The 22,195-nt window shown below is 47.2% G+C and overlaps 1 protein-coding gene across 2 annotated transcripts in view; it reads right to left on the reverse strand.

Moving 5' to 3' along the window:
- Positions 1-22,195, reverse strand: part of ZHX2 (zinc fingers and homeoboxes 2) — a 188,301-nt gene that overhangs the window by 15,464 nt on the left and 150,642 nt on the right. For both annotated transcript variants that reach the window (XM_008983306.5, XM_035277167.3), the window contains exon 3: positions 6,181-8,917. In XM_008983306.5, the coding sequence (XP_008981554.1) occupies positions 6,185-8,698 (2,514 nt within the window). In that variant the 5' untranslated portion in view covers positions 8,699-8,917 and the 3' untranslated portion in view covers positions 6,181-6,184. The remainder of the gene's footprint in view (positions 1-6,180; positions 8,918-22,195) is intronic.

Here is a 22,195-nt window from a genome sequence, read left to right on the forward strand (position 1 = left end):
ACTGTGCCTGGCCCCATTACTTCTTTAGGAAGTGTTCCCCAAACCTTAAATCCAGTATTCAAATCATCAAATTCCCGTATTCTATATTCTAACGGCACCAAAGATCAGTATAGCAACTTTCCTTTTTGTTTGATTAAAGATTGGTTAAAGCTTCACTTCCCATTAGACCAAGGGCTCCATGAGGGCAGAAACGTGCTGGGCACACTGCCTTCCAGAGCCCGGCACACTGCAGACATTCCGCAAATACTTGGTGGATGAATGAACCAAGTCATTTATTAGGAATGCTTCTGGACTAGTGACTTCACCTCTTTGGGGCCTACATCCTTCCTCTGAAAATGAGGGGGCTGGATTTCATGGCAGCTAAGCTTCTACAAGCTTCCCAAAGCACAGTGAGAATTCCTGGGGTATGAAGCTCCAGAATCAAGTAAATGGAAGTGGTATCAGTTAACTCCCCATTAGGCATGAGGGAAGCTGGACTAACAGGCAGTCCCTGAGAAGCATCACCAGTAAATATCTGGTGACACTTTCTCCAACAGACCTTTCCCTTGAGCTTCTCACACACATGGGAAGCAAACTGTACCCAACTCCTCTCCTCTCACTTCTGTCAACCACGGGGGCTATTGAGTGATGGGAAAAAATGAGGACAAGCAAAAAGACTGAAATACTAGATCCCAACTATCTTTTAAAAATCTCTAGTTGGTTCAATAAACCATTATTCAGCATCTGCTCTGAATCTAAACTAGGGATTCAGAGATTAATGAGATATGGCCCCTGCCTGTAAGGGTCTGGTACAGGAGAGAGGGAAACAATATTTTCATTTATTCATTCATTCATTCAAGTGTCTGCATTTGGACAGCTAATCTGAACAGAGGGTGAGGGTATGCCTCTTCTGGATTTTAAATTGTAACCAGCCTTAACAATTTTAAGCAAGCCGAACCATGGCAAATATCTTTCTGACATTTCACAATTTTTTCCTCTTTTCCAAAGCCATCCCTAATCATCAGGAGTTGGAAATTGCTGACAGAAATCGGAAGGCAGTGAAGGTGGTGGCTGGAGCTTTGGAGTCAATTTTAGACACTGGCTGAGTGAACTCTGGCAGGTTCCTGAGCCTCGGAATTCTTTGTTTAAAATAAATGGGAAGGTGGCTTGCACATGTGGGTTGGTGGGAAGGTTCTGAATCAGACAACTTGTTGGAAAAGCCACCTATCCCCTTCCTAGCTCCTCCGGTTTCTGTGTGCACTGCTCTCATGAAACAAGTGGATGAGCTTACAGGTGTTTCTATGTCCATTTCTCACCTTTAGTAAACAGAGATTAGGTAGGGGCTGTGTCTTGGTCATTCTGGCAAATCTACACAGACTAGCACAGTGCCTGGCACAAAGAGGGCTCTCTAGAGTTCTTGCTGAATGAATATGTTGTGGATTAGTTTCCACTCCCACACAAAAGCAAGAAATGACCACACTGTCTGTTTGGTCTGGGCTATGGTGGTGGTGATTCTGTTGGAGAGGGAAGGACCATAGTGGCTGGGGCCAGGCACTGGCCTGACAGTAGATAGGTGGCCTCCAGGGTCTTCCAGCTGTTGGCTGAGAAACAAAGGGCAAGTCACTCATTTTCTTTGGGCCACAGTTTTGCCCTCTATAAAATGGAGAAAAAGCTGTACCTACCTCCTAGGGTGGTTATGAAGTTGAAATGACTTAGTAGACGTGTTTAGAAGGTGGCTGAGCACACAGTGGGTGTCAATCAATGGGAACTCTCACTAGCAAAAGTAACAGGATATTCCATTTGCCAAACATCAAGGCTGATGTCTGACAATGTCTTGCTCAAGTACGTTGACTCATTTTTCATAAAAAATAAATCTAATTTTCAGCCTCTTCCTAGGATTGATCCCTCGATGGAATGACTCAAAAATTATTCAGACACAAGGACTGAATCAAGGCAACACAATTCAAAGGCTGGGAAGTATTCCTTATCTTTGTGTCTAACCTTAGGGCTGACATGAGCCTGGACTGAGTCAAATGCTGTCCTAAGCCTTGCAGAACACAGAGTAGAGGGATTTGGCTGCAGGAGAGATGGTTACCACCTACAGAGGAAATCTAGTCCTAGAGCCAGCTCTCAGCTGCTTGCTCAAGTTCCTCCCTCTGCACCCTCTTGGGCATCGCATAACACCTTTTATAAAGTGAAAACTGAATTATTTCAGGATTATTATATGTGTCATAACTGAACTGAACTGCAGGTTCCTAAATATGTATTTAAATAGGGACATCACTGAATATTTATGAATTTCAAGAGTCTCATGTGTTTGGTTCATGAAAACTGTGAAGTAATTTGGAGAGATTTTTTACCCCTTTAAATTGAAAGATTCCTTTAAGGAGTCCAGGATGTGAGAGAACTTTCAATGCCATCCCTAGTGCAGACAGTGGTCCCTTTCTCGATACAATGGACCTCCAATGGCTAGGCACGGTGGCTTACGCTTGTCATCCCAGCACTTTGGGAGGCTGAGGCGGGTGGATCACCTAAGGTCAGGAGTTTGAGACCAGCATGGCCAACATGGTGAAACCCCATGTCCGCTAAAAAAAATACAAAAATTACCTGGGCATGATGGCATGTGCCTATAGTCCCAGCTACCTGAAAGGCTGAGGCAGGAGAATCTCTTGAACCCGGAGGTAGAGGTTGCAGTGAGCCGAGATGGTACCACTGCACTCCAGCCTGGGCTGTAGAGGAAGACTCTGTCTCAAAACAAAACAAAACAAAACGATGGATCTTCGAAATATCAGGGAGCCATCAGAAATATCTCATGTTGCCGTGTGTGGAACAGATCTTAGCATCCTGTTTAGGGATGTTTTCTAGCTCACAGTGAGGGAATTTACTGTTATTAAACATAAAGTGGGGTTCCTGCATGTTCCTTTTTTTTTTTTTTGTGGACACAGCTATTCCCTGTCCTGGGAAGGGGGCGTCAACTAGAAGTGGAACATTTATGTCATAAATAACAAGGTAGAGATGGCAGGAGGAAGAGTGAGGACTCTGGAGACAAACTGATGTGTTAGCTGGGGGAACGTGGGGAAGTGCTTTGGTTTCTGAATCTGTTTCTGCGTTTATAAAAATATAGAGAAACGACCTCCCTAGGAGAATTAGACCATGGTCAGAGCACCTACCTGGACCTCTGCTATTCAGGCGGCCTTTGCTCATCATTCCATCGCTCCTCCCCAAAGGTTTTCTCTATGGTTTTAACATTCCCTCCCTCATTACTGTCTTCTCTGGGCCACTGGGGCATCAGGCACAGTAACAGAACCACCCACATGAGCATTTTCAACTGGTGATGGTGGTACAGCTTGGAAGAGAAGGGATGGGGACAGGGGGGCTCAGGGGCCTCTGGAGAACTGCCACCCCTAGACAACCTCTCACTCAGCCATGGGGTCCTGGAAGTGCCATCTAAGCTTCCCTTGGGATACAGAGACAATGGGCATCTTTATATTCAAATTCAGCAAACACTCATTCAGAATAGCTTTGCTTGCTACGGAAAATCACTGAGTTTGCTTTCAGTTTGCCTCCTATCCTTCACTGAACCCAAACTCTACCTTCTGGCTATGCCAAGCCTCTTTTGGTTTCTCAATGGTGCCATTCCTCTTCTTGTCTCTGGACCTTGGCCTGTGACACTTCTTCCACTTGGACCACTCTTTTCCTTATCTGTGCCCTTGGCTAACTCCTTCTCATCCTGTGAGTTGGATGTCCTTTCCTCCAAGAAGCTCCCTAACCCCCCATGGGGTGTTCCTCCTATGAGCCCCACAACGGAGCCGTGCCCTTCCCCATCATAACACATATCACATGATGAGTAAAGGAAAGTTCTCCTTAGCCTGCCTGAACTCTGTGAATGGGGACTGTGTTGTCTCTCTCTCTCATGGCACTGTTTTTAGCACCTGGAGTAGCAGCTGGCACACAGTAGGTGCTCAGAGGGTACTGAATAGAACTGAATCCTATTGTCTTCTCTGGGGTGGGAAGAAAAAGCAGCCATGTAGACACGTGTCATGGATGGGAAAAGATCAAGGATGGGAGGCTGGATGTACTGGCTCACACCTAATCCCAGCACTTTGGGAGGCCAAGGTGGGTGGATCACCTAAGGTCAGGAGTTTGAGACCAACCTGGCCAACATGGAGAAATCCCTTCTCTATTGAAAATACAAAAATTAGCCAGGCTGGGTGGTGCATGCCTGTAATCCCAGCTACTTGGGAGGCTGAGGCAGGAGATTCGCTTGAACTCGGGAGGTGGAGGTTGCAATGAGCCAAGATTGTGCCATTGGACTCCAGCCTGGGTGACAGAGTGAGACTCCATCCGAAAAAAAAGAAGATAGGGCAAGCAACGAGCTTTCATGTGGACAAAAAAAGAAAAAAGGAAAAAAATCACTGCTTTATTTTAATGAGGGAGGTGTGGGCTAGACAGGTAGGGTCTTCTAAGAAGGTGGGAAAATGGCCAGAGGTAGCCAGGTAGAGGTGGGAGGTTGCTGCCATTGGTGACCTCAGTGCACTTCTATCCCCCTCCTTCCACTGGCGCCCTCCCCTTTGGGCTGTGCAGGCACCCCTGACACCTGGGCATTTCCTCCTGCAAGTGGGAGGAAAAAGGAGAAAGACGGCATTCTGGGATTGGCTACTCATTAAAGGGCTCCTTTAATAGCAGATGGAACTGGTTAAAACAAGGTTTCTGGAGAATTTCATTGATTTGCCAGCTGCCTCATTTTATTACTGAATCAATGAATTAATGAGCAACGTGTTAGGCCAAAGTTGTCCAAGTTCATTAAGACAGAGGTGTGGTCATTTCCAGGCTGCCTTTGGGACCCTACCAATCATTCTGGAGGTTCTTACCTTTATTTTCTCCTTTGTAAAGATAACTTGGGAGGCACATTCCGTGGCCTTTTAAGTGACCTCTGGAGAAGCCTACCTGGGTACACTGTGCATCCTCCTCCTTGTAATATTTCCTTTCCCTCCCACAGCCCTCCTGCTGCCACCCCGCTGCCACCGCCCCCCTTTCAACTCACCACCGAGCTGCTGTGCTTCAGGCCTCGATTTGCACTGACCTCTTAGGAAGCCGAACACCAAGGGCTTCAGTGGCTTGTCCCATTATGGGGATGACACGGCCATTAGTAACCATGGAAACCACGCTTTCCCCCCCCAGCTTGTGTGGCTCTACAGGCCTAATTTACACCCGGCTCTTCCAGATTTTAAGGGGTTATGGGGACCCAAGCACAGTGGCACCATCCTTTAGCCCTGCCAAGGCAAATATCAAGCACTTTCAAAGCCTTTTCAGATGAAAATAAATAACCTCAAGTCTTTGATTCAGTAAACACGGACACATATTCTTAAAAAATCCATTAAGTAAAGGAAAAATAAGAGAAAAAGAAACAACCTCTTCACGTTTGTTTTTTTACGGCAACAAACGCAAAACACACAGACGGAGGATGTGTTTTCTCACAGTCACGTCTAAACTTCAGAATGGCCAGGCCTGAAGGCTGGCATCCAAAAAGGCCATAGCCAGCGGTGGTCACTCCTGGGCACAACCTTACAAATGAGGACACAGGTTCCATCAGTCCCCATTTTTCTCTCTTTTTTTTTTCCAAAGAACCTTTACGAATAACTCATCAGCTGGGCTCAGTGGCTCATGCCTGCGATCCCAGCACTTTGGGAGGCAGAGGCAAAGGGATTACTTGAGTCCAGGAGTTTGAGACCAGCCTGGGCAACAGAGTAAGACCCCGTCTTTACCAAAAAATTAAAATATTAGTTGGGTGTGGTGGCAGGTGCCTGAAGTCCCAGCTACTTGAGAAGCTGAGGTGGGAGGATTGCTTGAGCTTGCAATGATCCAGGATCCAAACACTGCATTGCAGCCTGGGTGGCAGAGCAAGACTCTGTCACTAAAAACAAAACAAAGCAAAACACAAAACCAAACCCTTCCACTGCAAGAACAAATATGTGAGGTAATGCACAGGTGAGTCAGCTTGACTGAGCCATCCCACTAGGTAAACACATTTTAAAACATGCCGTACATGATCAATATACACCATTCTTATTTGCTAACTATCAGAAAAAAAGCCATCATCTGTGTCAACATCTCTGTACCTATAGCCGCTATTAATTCTGGCACTGAAAAGAAAGTAAGCTGCATTCTCCCCTGCTGCCTTGGGTGAGCAGGTGGAATTACCTGTCTAGGCCTGGCCGGCCTCTGCAGGGACGCAGTCGGAGTCAGATTCGGCCAGTTCCGCCATGCCTTCCGCTGCAGCCTGACTCCAGCTATCTGATCTATCTGAGTTGGCATCCTCCTCCCCGACTGTCACCTCCACGTAATCCACAACGCTCGACTCCTCGTTCTCGTCGCTGCCCTGGCCGTCCCGGCTGCTGCCCTCTGACCGGTCTGAGGTGGCCTCTGAGGGCTTTGCCGGCAAACCGTCTTTTGCTGGCTCACTGCCTAGTTTTACCCCGGGCACCAACTTCTCCAAGTCCTCTTCGCAGAGCTTTTTGGGGTCCTTGTAATATTGGGAAACCACATCACTCCCATTCTTTGGGCTCTCGGCGATGGGTTTTGTTGCTTTCCTTGCGACGGCATCATAGCCGTGATCATCAGCCACGGGCTGGTGCTGGTACTGCTCCATCCACTTCACGGTTCCCATTTTCAGCAAGCATCTGTTCTCCTTGAACCAACGCACAATCTCAGTTCGGACCAGGCCTGTCTTGGCCGCTAACTGGTCGTACTCCTGGGGAGTAGGCCACTGGGTTCTTGCAAATGTGCTCCTCAGGAGATGAACCTGTTCTTGATTTTTTGTAATTGCTGGCAAAGGGCCAGGCAGAGAACTGGTTAACTGGGCACTGGAGAGCTGGTCAAGTCGAGGCAGGGCACCGTTGGGGGCACCCATGTCTTGGCCTTTTTTGCCAGACCCCATGGAATCTAAGACAGCTTGTTCCATGCTGTCTCGAAGCTTCCGCCTCTCAGAGAACCAGGAGTCGATCTCCCTCCTGCTCAGCTTGGTCTCCACCCTTAGCCGATCCAGTTCTGCTTGGGTAGGAAAAGAACTTTTCAAAAAGCTGTCTTCCAAGATTTTAACCTGACCCTGTGTTTTCTCTTTGAATTTCTGGGGGGCAAAGTCTGGGTACGGATGGTACGTGCGACCGTGTCGGGAGGCTGCGATGGCCAACTGGTCTTTGGCAAGGGATTCGCTGGTGATGTGGACGATGCCTCTTTGACACCGATACCGGTGGTCACTGAACCACTTCTTGATCTCGCTCCTGGCAAGGCCGGTCACCTCGATGAGCCGGTAAACCTCAGCATCATCAGGGAACTGGCTCTGGAGAAAGCTGGCCTTGAGATGTGCTATCTGCTCCTTTGTCTTCTTGCGGTCACTGGCTGGGGTGAGCGGGGGGTTGGCTACCTTGGGTGGGGGTTCTGGCACCTGAGCGATGTGTGGACGCTTGGGCTCCGGGGCAGCTTGGGGAGTCACCAAGGGTCTCTTCAGGCCGTGGTTGGTGACTCCTGCCACGGCAAGTGTGATGGGGGAGCAAGAGACGGTTGTTGACCCGCTGGTCACCTGAGTCAGCACCAGGCTAGTCTGGCCGAGGATCTGGCAAGGTAGAGCTGTCTGGAGGATGGGCTGCGTTACCTTTGTGGGGGCCAACTGGGCGGGCAGCACAGTGATGGTCGGGGGTACTGACTGGATGGTACCATTGAACATCTTCTTCCGGGCCTCCTCTACCTCTTCTGGGGACCAGCTGATGCCGTGCTTTAAGCGCTGGGTGGCAAACCAGATTCTGATGTGCTCCTCTGGGTGTTTGGAGGCAGCTGTCAGCCAGGACAACTCCGCCTGGGTGGGGTAAGGAAACTTGTTGAAGGAGTTGATCATCGTGGCATTTGTATCCAGGGCAGAGTTGTATTTGGTAGTATTTAGTGGGACGGGGACCTTGGGCACAAGGTTGATATTTGGTGGCAGCTGTACAGAAGGCATGACGTGTCCTAATGTGTCTTGGAGGAGCTCTACACTTCCAAGTCTTGAGAGGATCTCAGCTGTGTCTGTCACCAGGCGGGCAGTCCCTTCCACGTGGTTCTCGGAGGTCATCTCCTCGGGCTTCTTGGGCGCCTTCTTGGCATCCGCTTTCGGTTTCCCGGGCTTCATGATGGGGGTTTTACTCACTGAGATCCCAGGATCACCGTCACCAGTTCCAGGGCCACTGGTGGTGATGGACACGACATGGTTGGTGGCTTCAATGGACTGTTCCAAGACAGTCTGATTATTGCGTTTAATTAACTTCAGCTTGAAGTTGGCCTCCCCAGGATGGAACTTGGAGTTGTGGTCAGACAGGGAGTCGTACTTTTTGGTTGTGAAGTTACATTCTGCACACACGTAGAGGGGGTTGAGAATCACGTTGGGATGCTGCATGTCGACATGCTCTGTGAACTCGTTCAGGTTTTGCGTGGAATAGGGGCAGTATTTGCACTCGTAACCACCTTGGAGTTTTTTGGACTGGCTTTCCCCTGTCGATTTCACCTCTATCACTTCATTTTCTTTGGAAGAGTTTTCAAGTTCTGCTGCCCAAGTGTCCTTGGCCACGTCAGGCTGTGGTGTGCTGATTCCTTTTTCTTTGGCCCTGTCTACCTCCTCGGGCACATCTTGTTCTACTACTTGTGATGTCCGAACCATGCACGGAGTTGTAGATTTCCGTTTGCTAGCCATGCTGCCTGTCTGGGTGCAATGGCTTATTTTTGGAGGGGAGTGGAGAGGGGGCAGTGAGATTCTTGGAACGAATAAGATGAAAGGCTTTTGGCTTTATTCCCTCTCAAATGGCTTTGGCTTTCCTTGTATGCTGAAGTCTACTGTTTGAGTTTTCAGAATGATTTCAGCACAGAAAATTGCAATGGCACCAAACACTAAACATACCAGGAAACATCGTATCTGTGGAAAAGAACAAAGACAGGGTCAGTGTCTCTTTACAATGCAAAAGGAACTGGCACTTCTTTATGAGTGGCTCCCATGACCCATCCCAACCGGCACCCAAATCAAACACCTATGTATGTCCAGATGGTGTGAAAGTATTTACAAACATGAAAGGTCATGTTCTTCTTCTCTTCCTTTGTTCAGGAAGGAGGTGAACACAGGGTCAACTCAAGCAAACATGGGTGAGGGTCACCATTTCATGTTTAGAGACAAAGGAATACAGGAAAAGTAGACAGATACTAAAATCTTCTGAAGTGGCGACAGGGAATGTCGCAGATGGTGGCCGTGTAAGCCGCTTTTATGTATAGTACCTCGGAAGCAAGCTGATTCCCCGGGGCTGGCAAGTGAAATTTATTCAGGTGCTAGGAAACAGATATGAACATTTTATGTATCATAAAAGCAAAATCATGACAGAAAATCTGGAAAATGCAGAAAAGCATTAAAAAAGCAATCGCCCCCCCTTCCGCCAATATTGTAGTTTTATAGTTCAATTCACTTGAACAGTTTGCTGTTTCCATGAATAGTGAGCAAAATAATGATTTTAAAAATCATTATTTCATCACGTGATAAAATCATCATGGGTGGTATATCCCTACAATGCATGTTATTATGTTGTAGGAGTATACCACACATGATGTGTTCAGACATTGGACTTTAAAACAATTTTTCTACTTTAGGTTCTGGGAGACATGTGCAGAACGTGCAGGTTTGTTACATAGGTATACACGTGCCATGGTGGTTTGCGGCATCCATCAACCCGTCATCTAGGTTTTAAGCCCCGCATGCATTAGGCATTTGTCCTAACACTCTCCCTTGCCTTGCCCCCCATCCCCCAACAGGCCCCAGTGTGTGTTGCTCCCCTCCCTGTGTCCATGTGTTCTCACTGTTCAACTCCCGCTTATGAGTGAGAACATGCAGTGTTTGGTTTTCTGTTCCTGTGTGAGTTTGCTGAGAATGATGGCTTCCAGCTTCATCCACGTCCCTGCAAAGGACATGAACTCATCCTTTTTTAATAGCCATTGGACTTTTGTTGGACATTTATTTCCAGTTCTTGGCTCTTATCAACAAAACTGCAGTGAATATCCTTAATCCTTATTTCTGATAACTACCTTTGGATGGATGCCTAGAAGTGGTTCTCTTGACCCATATGGCGGAATTTTGGCCTGAATTGGCCTTTCCTTGGTAGTGTAGGAGAGGGCTTGACTCACAATCCAGTCTATGTAAAATGCTAATGTTAAAAAGCCTTGCTGATGAGATAGGGAAAGACAGTTTTCTGGATTTTTGTTTGTTTCTGAGACAGGGTCTGGCTCGGTCGCCCGGACTGGAGTGCAGTGGTACAATTCTAGCTCACAGCAAACTCCATCTCCTCCACCTCCAGCAATCCTCCTGCCTCAGCCTCCCAAGTAGCTGGAATTACAGGCACACAGCACCATGCCCAGCTAATCATTTTATTTTTATTTTTAGTAGAGATGGGGTTTTGCCATGTTGTCCAGGCTGGTCTCCAACACCTGGGCTCAAGCTACCCACCTGCCTCTGCCTCCCAAAGTACTGGGATTATAGGCGTGAGCCTTGCCTGGCCAAGAAAACTGTTTTAATATGCGTTTATACTTTTCTTGATTGACAATAAGGTTGAACTGTTTTCAAATATTTGTTCACTATTTATATTCTTTTGTGAATTGTCTGCTTATGTCATTTTTATATTTTGGTGCTCAGTGGTTTTTATTAAGAATTTGCAGGAATTCTCTTTACATAAATAATACCAATCCTTTACTATGTTTATCGCAAAACTTTTCCCAGTCTATAATTTACTTTTCTTTTCTTTCTTTTTTGAGACAGAGTTTCGCTCTTGTTGCCCAGACTGGAGTGCAATGGCGCAATCTCAGCTCACCGTAATCTCTGCCTCCCAAGTTCAAGCAATTCTCTGCCTCAGTCTCCCAAGTAGCTGGGATTACAGGCATGTGCCACCACTCCTGGCTAATTTTGTATTTTTAGTAGAGACGGGATTTCTCCATGTTGGTCAGGCTGGCCTCCAACTCACGATCTCAGGTGATCTGCCTGCCTTGGCCTCCCCAAGTGCTGGGATTACAGATATGAGCCACCGTGCCTGGCCCTATCATTTACCTTTCAGGTGTGCATATTATGTATATTTTTAATGTTTAACATATTAAAATTTTAATTTTTAATTAATACATTTACCTGTTTCTCTTGTAGCTTTATTGTGATTTTAGATTTAGAAAGTGATTCCCTGCCTTGATAGCTGAAATATATTAATCTACATTTTCTTAAAACTGTTTTAACTATATATTTTATATTTAACTCATCTGGTATTGAATTTATCTTCGGTTAAGCTGTAAGACACAATTCGAACCATTTTTCTTGAGAGTTACCAACCATCAGCAGCATGTATTATTACTGCCTTTCTAACTAATTTTTGAGAAACCTCCTTTATCATATGCAAACTTTATATCTACTAGGGTTGGTTGTGGGTTATCTACTCTGTGTATTGATCTAGTTATTGAATACTGTACTTAAACCTTGCTTCTAAAAGCATTTTTGTAAGTTTTGAGTACATTTTTACATCTAGTAGAATTCCTCCTCATTACTCTTTCTTTTTGCAAAACAGCTCTTGGTTATTTTGATAATCTAGTCTCATGAGTCAATATCACCTGCGAAATAAAATTCGATTAGAATTTTGATTGGAGCTGCATTAAACAAATGATGATTTGGAGGCACAGCAACAATTTGCTTATTTGGTTAACAGAACCCAGAACCCAGGCTGGAGAGCTGATAGGCTAAAGAAGGCAGGAGACATGTTTTGAAGCAAAGATCTCTGGCCTCCAGGAAAGGAAGAAAAGGGAAGGGAACACAGGAGATGGCATATCATCTCTGGCTCCTCCCATGGGCCTGGGTTTGAATCCCACTGAAGAGAGGGCATAAAGGCGATTTTCACGAACAATTCTGAAAGCCTAGGTCCACGCCCACCTGCTTGGGGCTCAGGTGACACACTTGGGCAGGGCTGGGGAGAGCAGCACTCCCTCCTTGTGAACCCAGAAACTGGCCCCTCTAAGATGAAAGCACTGGCACTTGTAGACTGGTCAAATTTATCAGCAGTGGGGTGCGGGCCCCTCAGGCAGCAGTGAGGAGAGAACCGGGCAAACCATAGAAGAGGGCAGCCGTTTCTTTTTATTGACCACGCCCAAATTGCCACCTCCAACCTCCATCTGCTATGATCTTCAGACTCTACATCTCACCTCTCAAATACTTGCCACTCCTTCAGAGTTCATCTCCAGCAACAGCACCACCAAGACCTGGTAAGCTCCAGCCGCTGCTCCCTCTCCCACTGCTCTTCACGCTCTAGTGGCTCTGTCAGGACCTCACCCCTCACAGCGCCTCTTCCAGAGCATCCTACCCTGAGAGCAGCTGGGTTTTCAGGTCTCCATTGAAAAGTCACCCTCGCACAGAGAGGCTTTTGCTGACAGCCGCCCCTCTGTAAACCAATGCCCCCCCCTCCCCCAGCACTCTCATTTCCTCACCCTGCATGGCTTTCTTCACAGCACTTGTCAATAGCTGACATCATACTTCAGTGTTTTGCGGTTAAAAGAGGAGCAGGTGTCCATCTACTTGTTTATCATTTGTGTCTCCCTCCAGGACCACGCTGTCCAATATGGTAGCCACTAGCCACATGTGGCCTTTGAGTTTAATTAAAATGAAATAAGATTAAAAATTTAGTACCACAGTCATACTAGCCACATTCCCAGTGTTCAAGAAGCAAATGTGGCTGGTGGCTATTGTCTGACACAGTGAAGGACATTTGTGTCATTGTGCATAGTCCTACTGGACAGCGTCGTTCAAGAGCAGAAACTCCATAAAGGCAGAAAGATTTTTATTTATTTATTTATTCTGAGATGAAGTCTTGTTCTATTGCCTATACTGGAGTACAGTGTCGCGATCTTGGCTTACTGCTACCTCCGCCTCCCGGATTTAAGCAATTCTCCTGCTTCAGACTCCCAAGTAGCTGGGACTACAGGCACAAGCTACCGTGCCTGATTTTTTTTTTTCTTTTTGCAAAAACAGGGTTTCACCCTTTTTCCCAGGCTGGTCTTGAACTCCTGGGCTCAAGCGACACATCTGCCTCCACCTCCCAAAGTGCTAGGAATACAGATATGAGCCATGGTACTAGGCATTAGAAATTAAATTAACTGCAGGGAGGCTATTGCTTGGGAACTGCAGCTCAGTGATGAAGTATGATAAATCTGTGAATGCTCAGTAGTGTGTGTATGTGCGCACATGTGAACATGTATGTTGGGGTCACATGAGTGCAGGAACTCTGTAAGGGGAAAGAGATGCTACAGTTCTGTGGGGAGTACTATTGACACAGCAGAATGTGGTTATGCAGCTGTGAACATCTGGCCAAGGGGCTTGGGACATTTGAGTTAAATTTTTCAAAAGAAAGGGGGAAGAGACTTTCCTCCTACAGAGAAAAAGACATCAGGAAGGAGTAGAGTCAGAGGAGGAAAGACCTTTCTTACAGAAACGCCACATAACCCACAGTACTTAAATCTGTTGACAAGTGAGCCCCCAAAATGAGGTGAATTGTGGTAAAATGTCCTGGAAACTTCTCAGTGTTCCAGAAACTGTGGTTGAAAATAAAAGCATCATCTAAAACTCATTCAGCAACCAGGAATCCAAACCAAAGCCGTTGAAAAAGAAGAAAAGAGGAAGGAAGAAAAGAGAGAAGAAAGAGAGCTGAGAAAACATAGAGCCTTTTGAGAATCTATTTCTTAGGGTTCTCTTGGTGGAGCTGCAAGAAACACAGACTTTGGAGGGATGATCCTGGCACCAGAGATTGGGTGTCTGAAGGACAGTAGGATGCTGGCATCTGTCATTTTGAAAGCCTGTGAGGCACCAGCAAGGTGAGGACCAGCACCATGAGGCCTTGCTGGAATGAAGGCTAAAGTGTTTTGAGCAAAGTTTTCAGGTATGATATGCCTGGGTTAGATGTGGCAAAAATGAAAAATAAGTGAATGAATGAATACATAAAATACATGTTAAGAATAAACTCTAGGCTGGGCGCAGTGGCTCACTAATCTCAGCACTTTGGACGGATGAGGCGGGTGGATCATGACCATCTTGGTCAACATGGTGAAAACCCGTTTCTACTAAAAATACAAAAATTAGCTGGGTGTTGTGGCGTGTGCCTGTAATCCCAGCTACTCGGGAGGCTGAGGTATGAGAATTGCTTGAGCCTAGGAGGTGGAGGTTGCAGTGAGCCGAGATCACACCATTGCTCTCCAGCCTGGGTGACAGAGCAAGACTCTGTCTCAAAAAAAAAAAAAAAAAAACTCGAACACAGTCCCTTCCATAGTGAGTGGCACATGTCCCAGCAGACCTGCTGCGAAGTCATGGTTCTTGTCCTGGGCCAGCGTCTCAGCAGGTCTCAACTGGGCACAGTCACATCTTGTGCCAACCTGAAAACACTTAAAGGGAGCAGGGAGTTCTCCCTTGGGCTGTGTCACCCAGGGCCCAGCGGTGGGGAGACTCCAGCCAGTCATCACACTATCTCCTGTCTAAGGAGATTGGGTACATTCAGGGTGGCAAGGCTGTAGACAGACTATCCTTATCTGGAGCAAGAAACAGCCCTGCACTCAGGAGCTTGCTCAGGATGGAGCACACTTGTTTAAGATTCTGGTTCCCAAGCGAGGGGAGGAGAGGTAAGACAGCTATTCTTTGTGTTGCCCATCTCCGTCTGAAGTCCTGCTCCTCATGGGATAACTAGGAGCGTGACAAGCACATGTTACATGGAAAGGAACCTGGAGCTCCAAATACACTCTTGCTGTCTTTACGTGTTTTTGACCTTGACTCAGTTTTCCTTTCATTCATTGCAGCCTTTGCTAAGCACGTCAAAGAAACCCTAAACATAATGACACCGTGACAATGCCTTGGAATGAACTGCCTTGGAATCCATACCTTGTTTTTTGTTTGTTTGTTCATTTTTTTTTTTTTTTTTCTTTTTGCAGAGACAGAGACAGGGTTTATATAAAAGAGGAATGATCAGTCTACATAGACAATGACAAAGAGGCTGTTTCTGGTGTCTCTGCAAGGATCTCCCTTCGCCGCAAGGTGCTTCTTCCATCTTTACCCTCCCTGTGGCGAGTGGAATGCAATTCAATTAGACCCTTGCTTACTGAGTATGAGTATGAGCCAGAACCCTGTGGCTAGCTGGGGGCACAAAGATGAAGATGCCGCAGCTCTGTCCTCAAGGAGTTTGTAGCTGGTACATTAGTTTGCTAGGGCTGCCATGACAAAAGCACCACGGACTGGGTGGCTTTAGACAACAGGAATTTATTCTCTCACAGTTATGGAGGCTGGAACTCTGACATCGAGGTGCCAGCAGGGTTGGGCTCTTTCAGCGCTTCTCTCCTTGGCTTGGAGATGACTGTCTTCCTCCTGAGATCTTCCCTCTGTGGGAGTCTGTTTCCTAAGTTCTTCTTGTTATAATGACACCAGTTATACTGGATTAGGGCCCACCCTAATGACCTCATGTAACCTTAGAGTTAGGGTAATTAATTACCTTTATTACCCTATCTACAAACACAGTCACATTCGGAGGCATGGGGGGTTAAGACCTCAACATACGGATTTTAGGGGAGCATAATTCATCCTACAACAGTTGGGCAGGGCACCCTCCGATGGCACAGAAAGTGATTGGTTCATGCAATCAACAAGCACTGATAGAGCACCTAGTGGTGCCAGACGCTGTTCTAGACGCCCAGGATACAGCGGTAGATGGATAGAAATTGTGGCTCACGCAGAGCTCACCATGGAGGAGAGTAAGACAGGGAATGCATTAAAGGTGTAGAGAGGGGCAACCTCAGGATTTAAGCAGGGTGGTCAGGGACTCCCTCCTTGAGTAGGTGACAGCAGAGCATGTGGATGCTGCAAATACAAGAAGGAGAAAGAGTTTATGAAACAGAGAGGAGGCTGTACTTAATTTTGTAGGGCAGGGTTGGGGAAGGGTACATAAAAGCTTTCCAGGGGAGGTAACTTTCCTCTTCTTAGAAGTAAAATGGTAATAGCTACAATTAATAAAAATTCTGCATGCTCTCTTGGCGAGTTTTTACAACTCTGCAAAGCAGTTGTGACTACCCTCAATCTGCAGATGAAAGAACCAAGACCAGAGAGGGTGAGTGTCTCACCTAAGGTCACACAGCTAGTTCACTGCAGAGCTTGCATTTGACCAAAGTCTGCCCAGACCCTGTGCTTTTGGCACACCACCACACATCCTGTCCTGGATAAGCAGGGCTTCAAAGCCGGAGAAGAATTCTGGGAGGTAGAGGAACGTGAGAGTGACTCCTATCAGAGGAAACCTAGTCTTCCCAGGCAGAGCAGACAGCAGGAGCAAGACAGAAAGCAAGAAAACATCTGAGGAATGACAAGGACTGAGGTTAAGGGGCAGGGGTGTGACAGAGGGGCAGGCAGGAGGCATGCAGGAGGCTGAACAACTTCGGCTGGGGCTAGAGGGTGAAGAGTCTGGAAAGCCGAGCCAGAGAGTTGGGATATTGGCCTGCAGGCAAGGGAGGGTCAAAGCTTTTTGGGCAGGTACCTGGAAACAGAGGGGTCTGGATGCAAGGTTGTGGGGTAAGGCTGGCAGGAAGAGAGGTACATCAATGAAGAACGAATCCTCAAACAAGGCAGCTGAACAATGATCTCAGCAAACCCCAAATTAAATGGTCAAGGCCCAGGCTGCTGAGAGATATCCTTCCCTCCCACCTCCAAGTTTCTCCTTTAAGTAGATGCTGGGAGCTCTTCACTTTTCATCTGGAACTTTCTCCCATTCAGTTTGGCCTTTCTTCCCCACCACAGAATGGCTGGACAATTGGGGTTTGAATGCGACAACTCTGATTCTCCCTTAATCAATTCCCCAACAGTAAAGACAACCAACATTCACTGAAGCCTTAGTATATGCCAAATGCTAAGTTTTACTTCTCAGAAACCCCAGGTGGACACTAAGGCTTAGAGAGGTTAAGGAGCTCGGTCAAGGTCACACAGCCTGGAGCAGTAAAACTGGGATACGAACTTTATGTGTAGACCTAGGGATTGTGTTAAAATACAGATGCTGACTCACTGTGTCTGGCGTAGGGCCTATGACTGTACTTTTTTTTTTTTTTAAGACAGAGTTTCACTCTTTCGCCCAGGCTGGATGGAGTACAGTGGTGCAATCTCGGCTCACTACAACCTCTGCACCCTGGGTTCAATTGATTCTCCTGCCTCAACCTCCTGAGTAGCTGGGATTATAGGTGTGTGCCACCATGCCCAGCTAATTTCTGTATTTTCAGTAGAGATGGGGTTTCACCATGTTGGCCAGGTTGGTCTTGAACTCCTAACCTCCCAAAGTGCTGGGATTATAGGTGTGAGCCATGGCGCTTGGCCATGATTTTGCATTTTTTCTTCTTTTTTTGGGGGGGATGGAGTCTCACTCTGTTGCCCAGGCTGGAGTACAGTGGCACAGTCTTGGCTCACTGCAATCTCCACCTCCCTGGTTCAAGCGATTCTCTTGCCTTAGTCACCCAAGTAGGTGGGATGACAGGTGCGTGCCACCATGCCCAGCTAATTTTTGTAGTTTTTTAGTAGAGACGGGGTTTCACCATGTTGGTCAGGCTGGTCTCGAACACCTGACCTCGTGATCCACCTGCCTCAGCCTCCCAAAGTGCTGGGATTACAGGCATGAGCCACAGCGCTCGGCCATGACTGTGCATTTCTAACAGGCTCCTAGGTGAGGATGCTGCTATGCAGGTGTGGCAAGCTTTAAGGTACAGGGCTCTGTAAGGCTCCCCAAGAAGCACCCTCCTCCCCACCTGGCATCCTTTGTTCTTTCTCCTTCCCACTGTCATTTCCAGAGACAGGTAGTGGCATTTCCTAACCTTTCCCTAGAAGTGGCCTAAAGCCCCTGGGAGAAGGTAAAAATGGATCAAACTGCCAGACCAGCCCCTGGAAAATTCTCAAGGTGGCTGGCTTGGTCTGGCTGTCAGGATGCTACGTGGCTCTGCTCTTGACCTCCCTAGGGAGGTATCTGGGGGAGATGAGGAGTCAGACTGCAGAGCCCTCCAGCAGCAGTGGATCTCTAGCCGTTGGGGGATCAGAGGCCGGAGGGAGCTGCAGAGCCTGGATTCCAAGGGTCTACCCAGAGGGCAGCCGTGCTCTGAGCCCAGGGAGCGCTCAAGAGCTGCTCGCTCTCAGGGAATCACACCTCCGGGCTTTGACAGGGATGCCTCCTCTCATTGCAGAGCTTTTCACTGGGGCTGTCAGAAGAAATAACAGGGCTGTCTGAGAGCTTTCAAAGGAAGCATCTTGTCAAGACATCAAAACCAAAAAGGATGCTTTTAGCTTTGTGGGGTCTTCTGACAGGGCCGTTAACAGATTCTGCCTTGGTTCATCAAGGGTAGATCTTTTTTGAGGGAGTAGGGGCAGGAATTGCTCCTTTGTGTTTTAAAATCACAACATGTCACCCCCAAGAAGGCATTCTGCTGGATAGCTATGTAGTGGCAAGGGAGGTGGGTGGGGGCAGGGCGGGAGGAATTAGATGCTACGAAGCAGAGGGCCTGGGCTTTGCTCTGAGCTCTGGCAACCTGGCAATATCCTCATCCGTCCTGGCTTTAGTTTTCCTCATCTGTTAAACAGAGTTGCTTTTGAAAGGTCACTGGTGACTGAGAGTTAATTCCTGAGTTTTCTGATTTTTTTTCCTCATTCCACCTTAAATCCAAATTTGAATTTTGGGGTTGGGCCTATAACGTAGCTTCAAAACCATCACACATCATCTGGAATGCTTTGTAAAAACACCAGTTCCCAAATCTCAGTCCAGAGTTGCTATACCCAAGCCTCCAGGTGCAGAGCCTGGGAATCTGTATTTTTAATCAGAAGTCATGCAACTGTGCAGCCTTGTTTGCCACCTTTGGAATTAAGAGATCACTTGGCTTCTTCTAATTCGGAACTGGTTGTGCTGAAACACTGTCCCATGAAGACACAGAGATGTTCATAGCTGTATTTCTTTTTTTTCTGCAACTAAAGTTACAAACAGCCAAAGCTCCCTGCCATGCCAGGGAGTAGAATACCGTATTAATACTCCCAAAGGGAATGACAGACAATTTGGAGGACGAGGTAGAAATGGGGGAAGAATTGTACAAAATTACAATCCTGAAAAAGAAAACAGAATGCTGGTTGCTTGATAACATGGCATAAAACGTCTTTATAAATAAGATCCACAGAAATGGAGTTGGTGATTTGGGAAAGTTGAGATGTACGAAGCGATTTCCCGTTATCTGTGTTTGTGTTTTAACTTTTTGTATTGCTTAGTTGCTCAAACTGACACATTTTTAAAAAGAAAAGAAGGGGTTTGTTGATCAAGGAAACTCAATAGTACTAAAATGTTGTTTACATGCACAATCTTTTACAATTTTATTCTATTTAGAGATAAGGCCTCATACTGTCACCCAAGTTGGAGTGGAGTGGCATGATCATGGCTCACTGCAACCTCAAACTCCTGGGTTCAAGTGATCCTCCCACCTCAGCCTCCTGAGTAGCTGGGACTACAGGCACATGCCACCATGCCCAGCTAATTAAAACAATTTTTTTTTTTTTTTTTTTAGAGAGAGGAGGGTCTCATTATGTTACCCAGCTTGGTTTTGAACTCCTGAGCTCAAGTGATCCTTCTGCCTCAGCTTCCTAAGGAGCTGGGATTACAGGTGGGGAGCCATCACACCTGGCGTACATGCATAATCTCTATTATTTCCAGAATACCAGCTGACAGCTGTGAGCTCCATTTTACAGATGAGGAAACTGAGGCTCAGATACTGTGTGTATCAGGAAGTTAGATTTCTCACAAATTCCAAGTGGCCTTCCCCTTTGGGAGTGTTCAAAGGAGGAAGATTTTAATTGAATTGTGATGTCTTTTTCAACTTGCTTCTCTGAGAAGCTCTTGTTAGGAAGAAAGCAGGCATGATGCTTTCTAACCAAAAAAGCTTCATGAATGGCCAATGGAAATTTGAAGTGAGGTCTGTGGTTGCTTCACACCGCCGGCAGTGTGAGCATCGCCATGCATTTGGGTGACACAGGGCTCTGAGAGGAGGCTGGGTGTCCTGCCAGCGGTGGGACAGGGTGGTGGCTTCAGACAGGGTAGTCAGTACCCAGGGGCAGGGGAAGCCACTTATGCCTGAGAAGGTAGACTGGGTCTGGACCCATATGAACCTGGAGACCAGAGTTTACTCATTTACTGCAAAACATTGAATTCCAAAGCTCAGACCCTTCTGACCCTTCAGTAGGTAAAGACTTGGCCTCCAGGGGCCTTGTTCTCCATCAGTGCCCACCATGAGTGTCCACCAGCTCAGTGGAAGGGGGCACAGGCCGAAGCCAGCACCCTAGTTTGAATCCTGGCTTCATCCCTTACTGGGAATCCACTTTTCTCTGGCCACAGCCTTGGTGCCCACCCCACAGCCCCCAAATCCACATGCAAGCCAGAAAACACCAAATGCTATGTGTTAATTCACTATGGCCACCCTCAGTTCCTGCAGCTGTAAAATGGGGTGAATCTCTACCTGCAGACTGGCCTGAATGAGGACCTTTGACACTGGTGTGTTCTGGATCTAATCAAAGGGTGACTTTGGTGAGTAACCTACTGTGAGTGGTATGGGGACTGGGAAACTGATGTTCAGATGGACTGCTCCACCCTTCCTCCCCATCAGACCCCGTTTTCCTCCACAGCACCTCTCAGCAGCCAGCCTCTGTATCCTGTGCATTTCTGCTAGCTCTCTCACCTGGTCACGCTGCTGTGAGATGTTTCTTACTCATCTTTTGTTCCTACCTCTTGAATTTCCTGTGTAACTATTCCAATATGAATTTCCCAACATTGCCTCTCTGTTTTAGTAGACTTTGCCTTGGATCTTGCTGAGATCCAGCTCACCTCTTCCATCTTTGAGCATCTCTGTGCTTTCCCGCCAGTTAGAAGGAGCTAGTTGGTCTCCCTGTTAAAGGGTTAATCGCTCCACTGGGCCTCCAGCCCAGCACTCATGGGCTCTGTCAACTCCCATCTCCCTGAACTGGGTCCCTTTCCCTTTGGGTTAAAAACACCTCAGGTTGTCGTTTCCATAAAAAGGCAAACAAAGCAAAGCAAACATGAAAAGCAAGGCTAAATCTCTCATGACAGCTCGATTCCACCACCATCTACACATCATTGTACCAGCTCCTTTATCCTATGGCAGAGGTGAAGAGGTCTGGCTCCTGAGTGGGAGATGTGCCTTCAAGGTCTGGTTCCATGCCATGGGTGAGAGACCCTGGACAAGTTCCCCTAATCCTTTGAAGCCTCAGCCTTTCCTTTTGTAACATGGAGTTGAAAATGGCAGCCACATCAAAGGATGGCTGAGAGTATCCAGTGAGCTAATTAGAGTATATTTGGTTCTGTGCCTGATCTTTGATGAGCTAGAGGGTACCTGTTGTTAAAATGATTTTACTGTCAAAGTTCTCAAAGGAAGTTTATGATTACATCTGTTCACCGCTTCTCTTACTGCATGCTTTGCCCCTCGCCTCTGTGGATTCTGCCCTCCCACCTCTGTTGACAATTTTCTCTTAAGCTGACAAATATATCCCACATGACTGACTTTGCAGGGCAAATGGCCATCCTCAAAACACCTCTACTGGCTGCTCCTTCTTGATCTCAGTCTCCTTCTCTGCTTCCTCTTCTTCTTAAGTTTTTTGGAGACAGTCTTGCTCTATTGCCCAGGTTGGAATGCATTGGTTCAATTTCAGCTCCCTGCAACCTCTGCCTCCTGGGCTCAAAAAATTCTCATGCCTGAGCCTCCTGAATAGCTGCAACTACAGGTGCACACCTCTATACCTGGCTAGTTTTTCTGTATTTAGTAGAGACGGGGTTTCAGCATGTTGCCCAGGCTGGTGTTAAATTCCCAGATTCAGGCAATCCACCTGCCTCAGCCTCCCAAAGTGCTAGGATTACAGGTGTGAGTCACCGTGCCCGGCCCCTCAGCTTCCTCTGCTGTTTCCTGCTGTCAGTAGGTGCATCGCCACGCCCTTGGCTCTTTTCATCCCTCTCCTCTCCATCCTTCTTGTTGAACTCATCCATCCCAAAGATGTGAGCTCATCCCTGCAGATATCTAGCAAGCCAACCTTCCTAGCCCCGGCCCCTCTCTCCAGAGCCCCAGACCTTCCTTCCCAGCTGCAGGCGTCTGGCAA

The sequence above is a fragment of the Callithrix jacchus genome, chromosome 16, assembly GCF_049354715.1.
Source record: "Callithrix jacchus isolate 240 chromosome 16, calJac240_pri, whole genome shotgun sequence".
In the NCBI taxonomy this organism is placed as follows: Eukaryota; Metazoa; Chordata; class Mammalia; order Primates; family Cebidae; genus Callithrix; species Callithrix jacchus.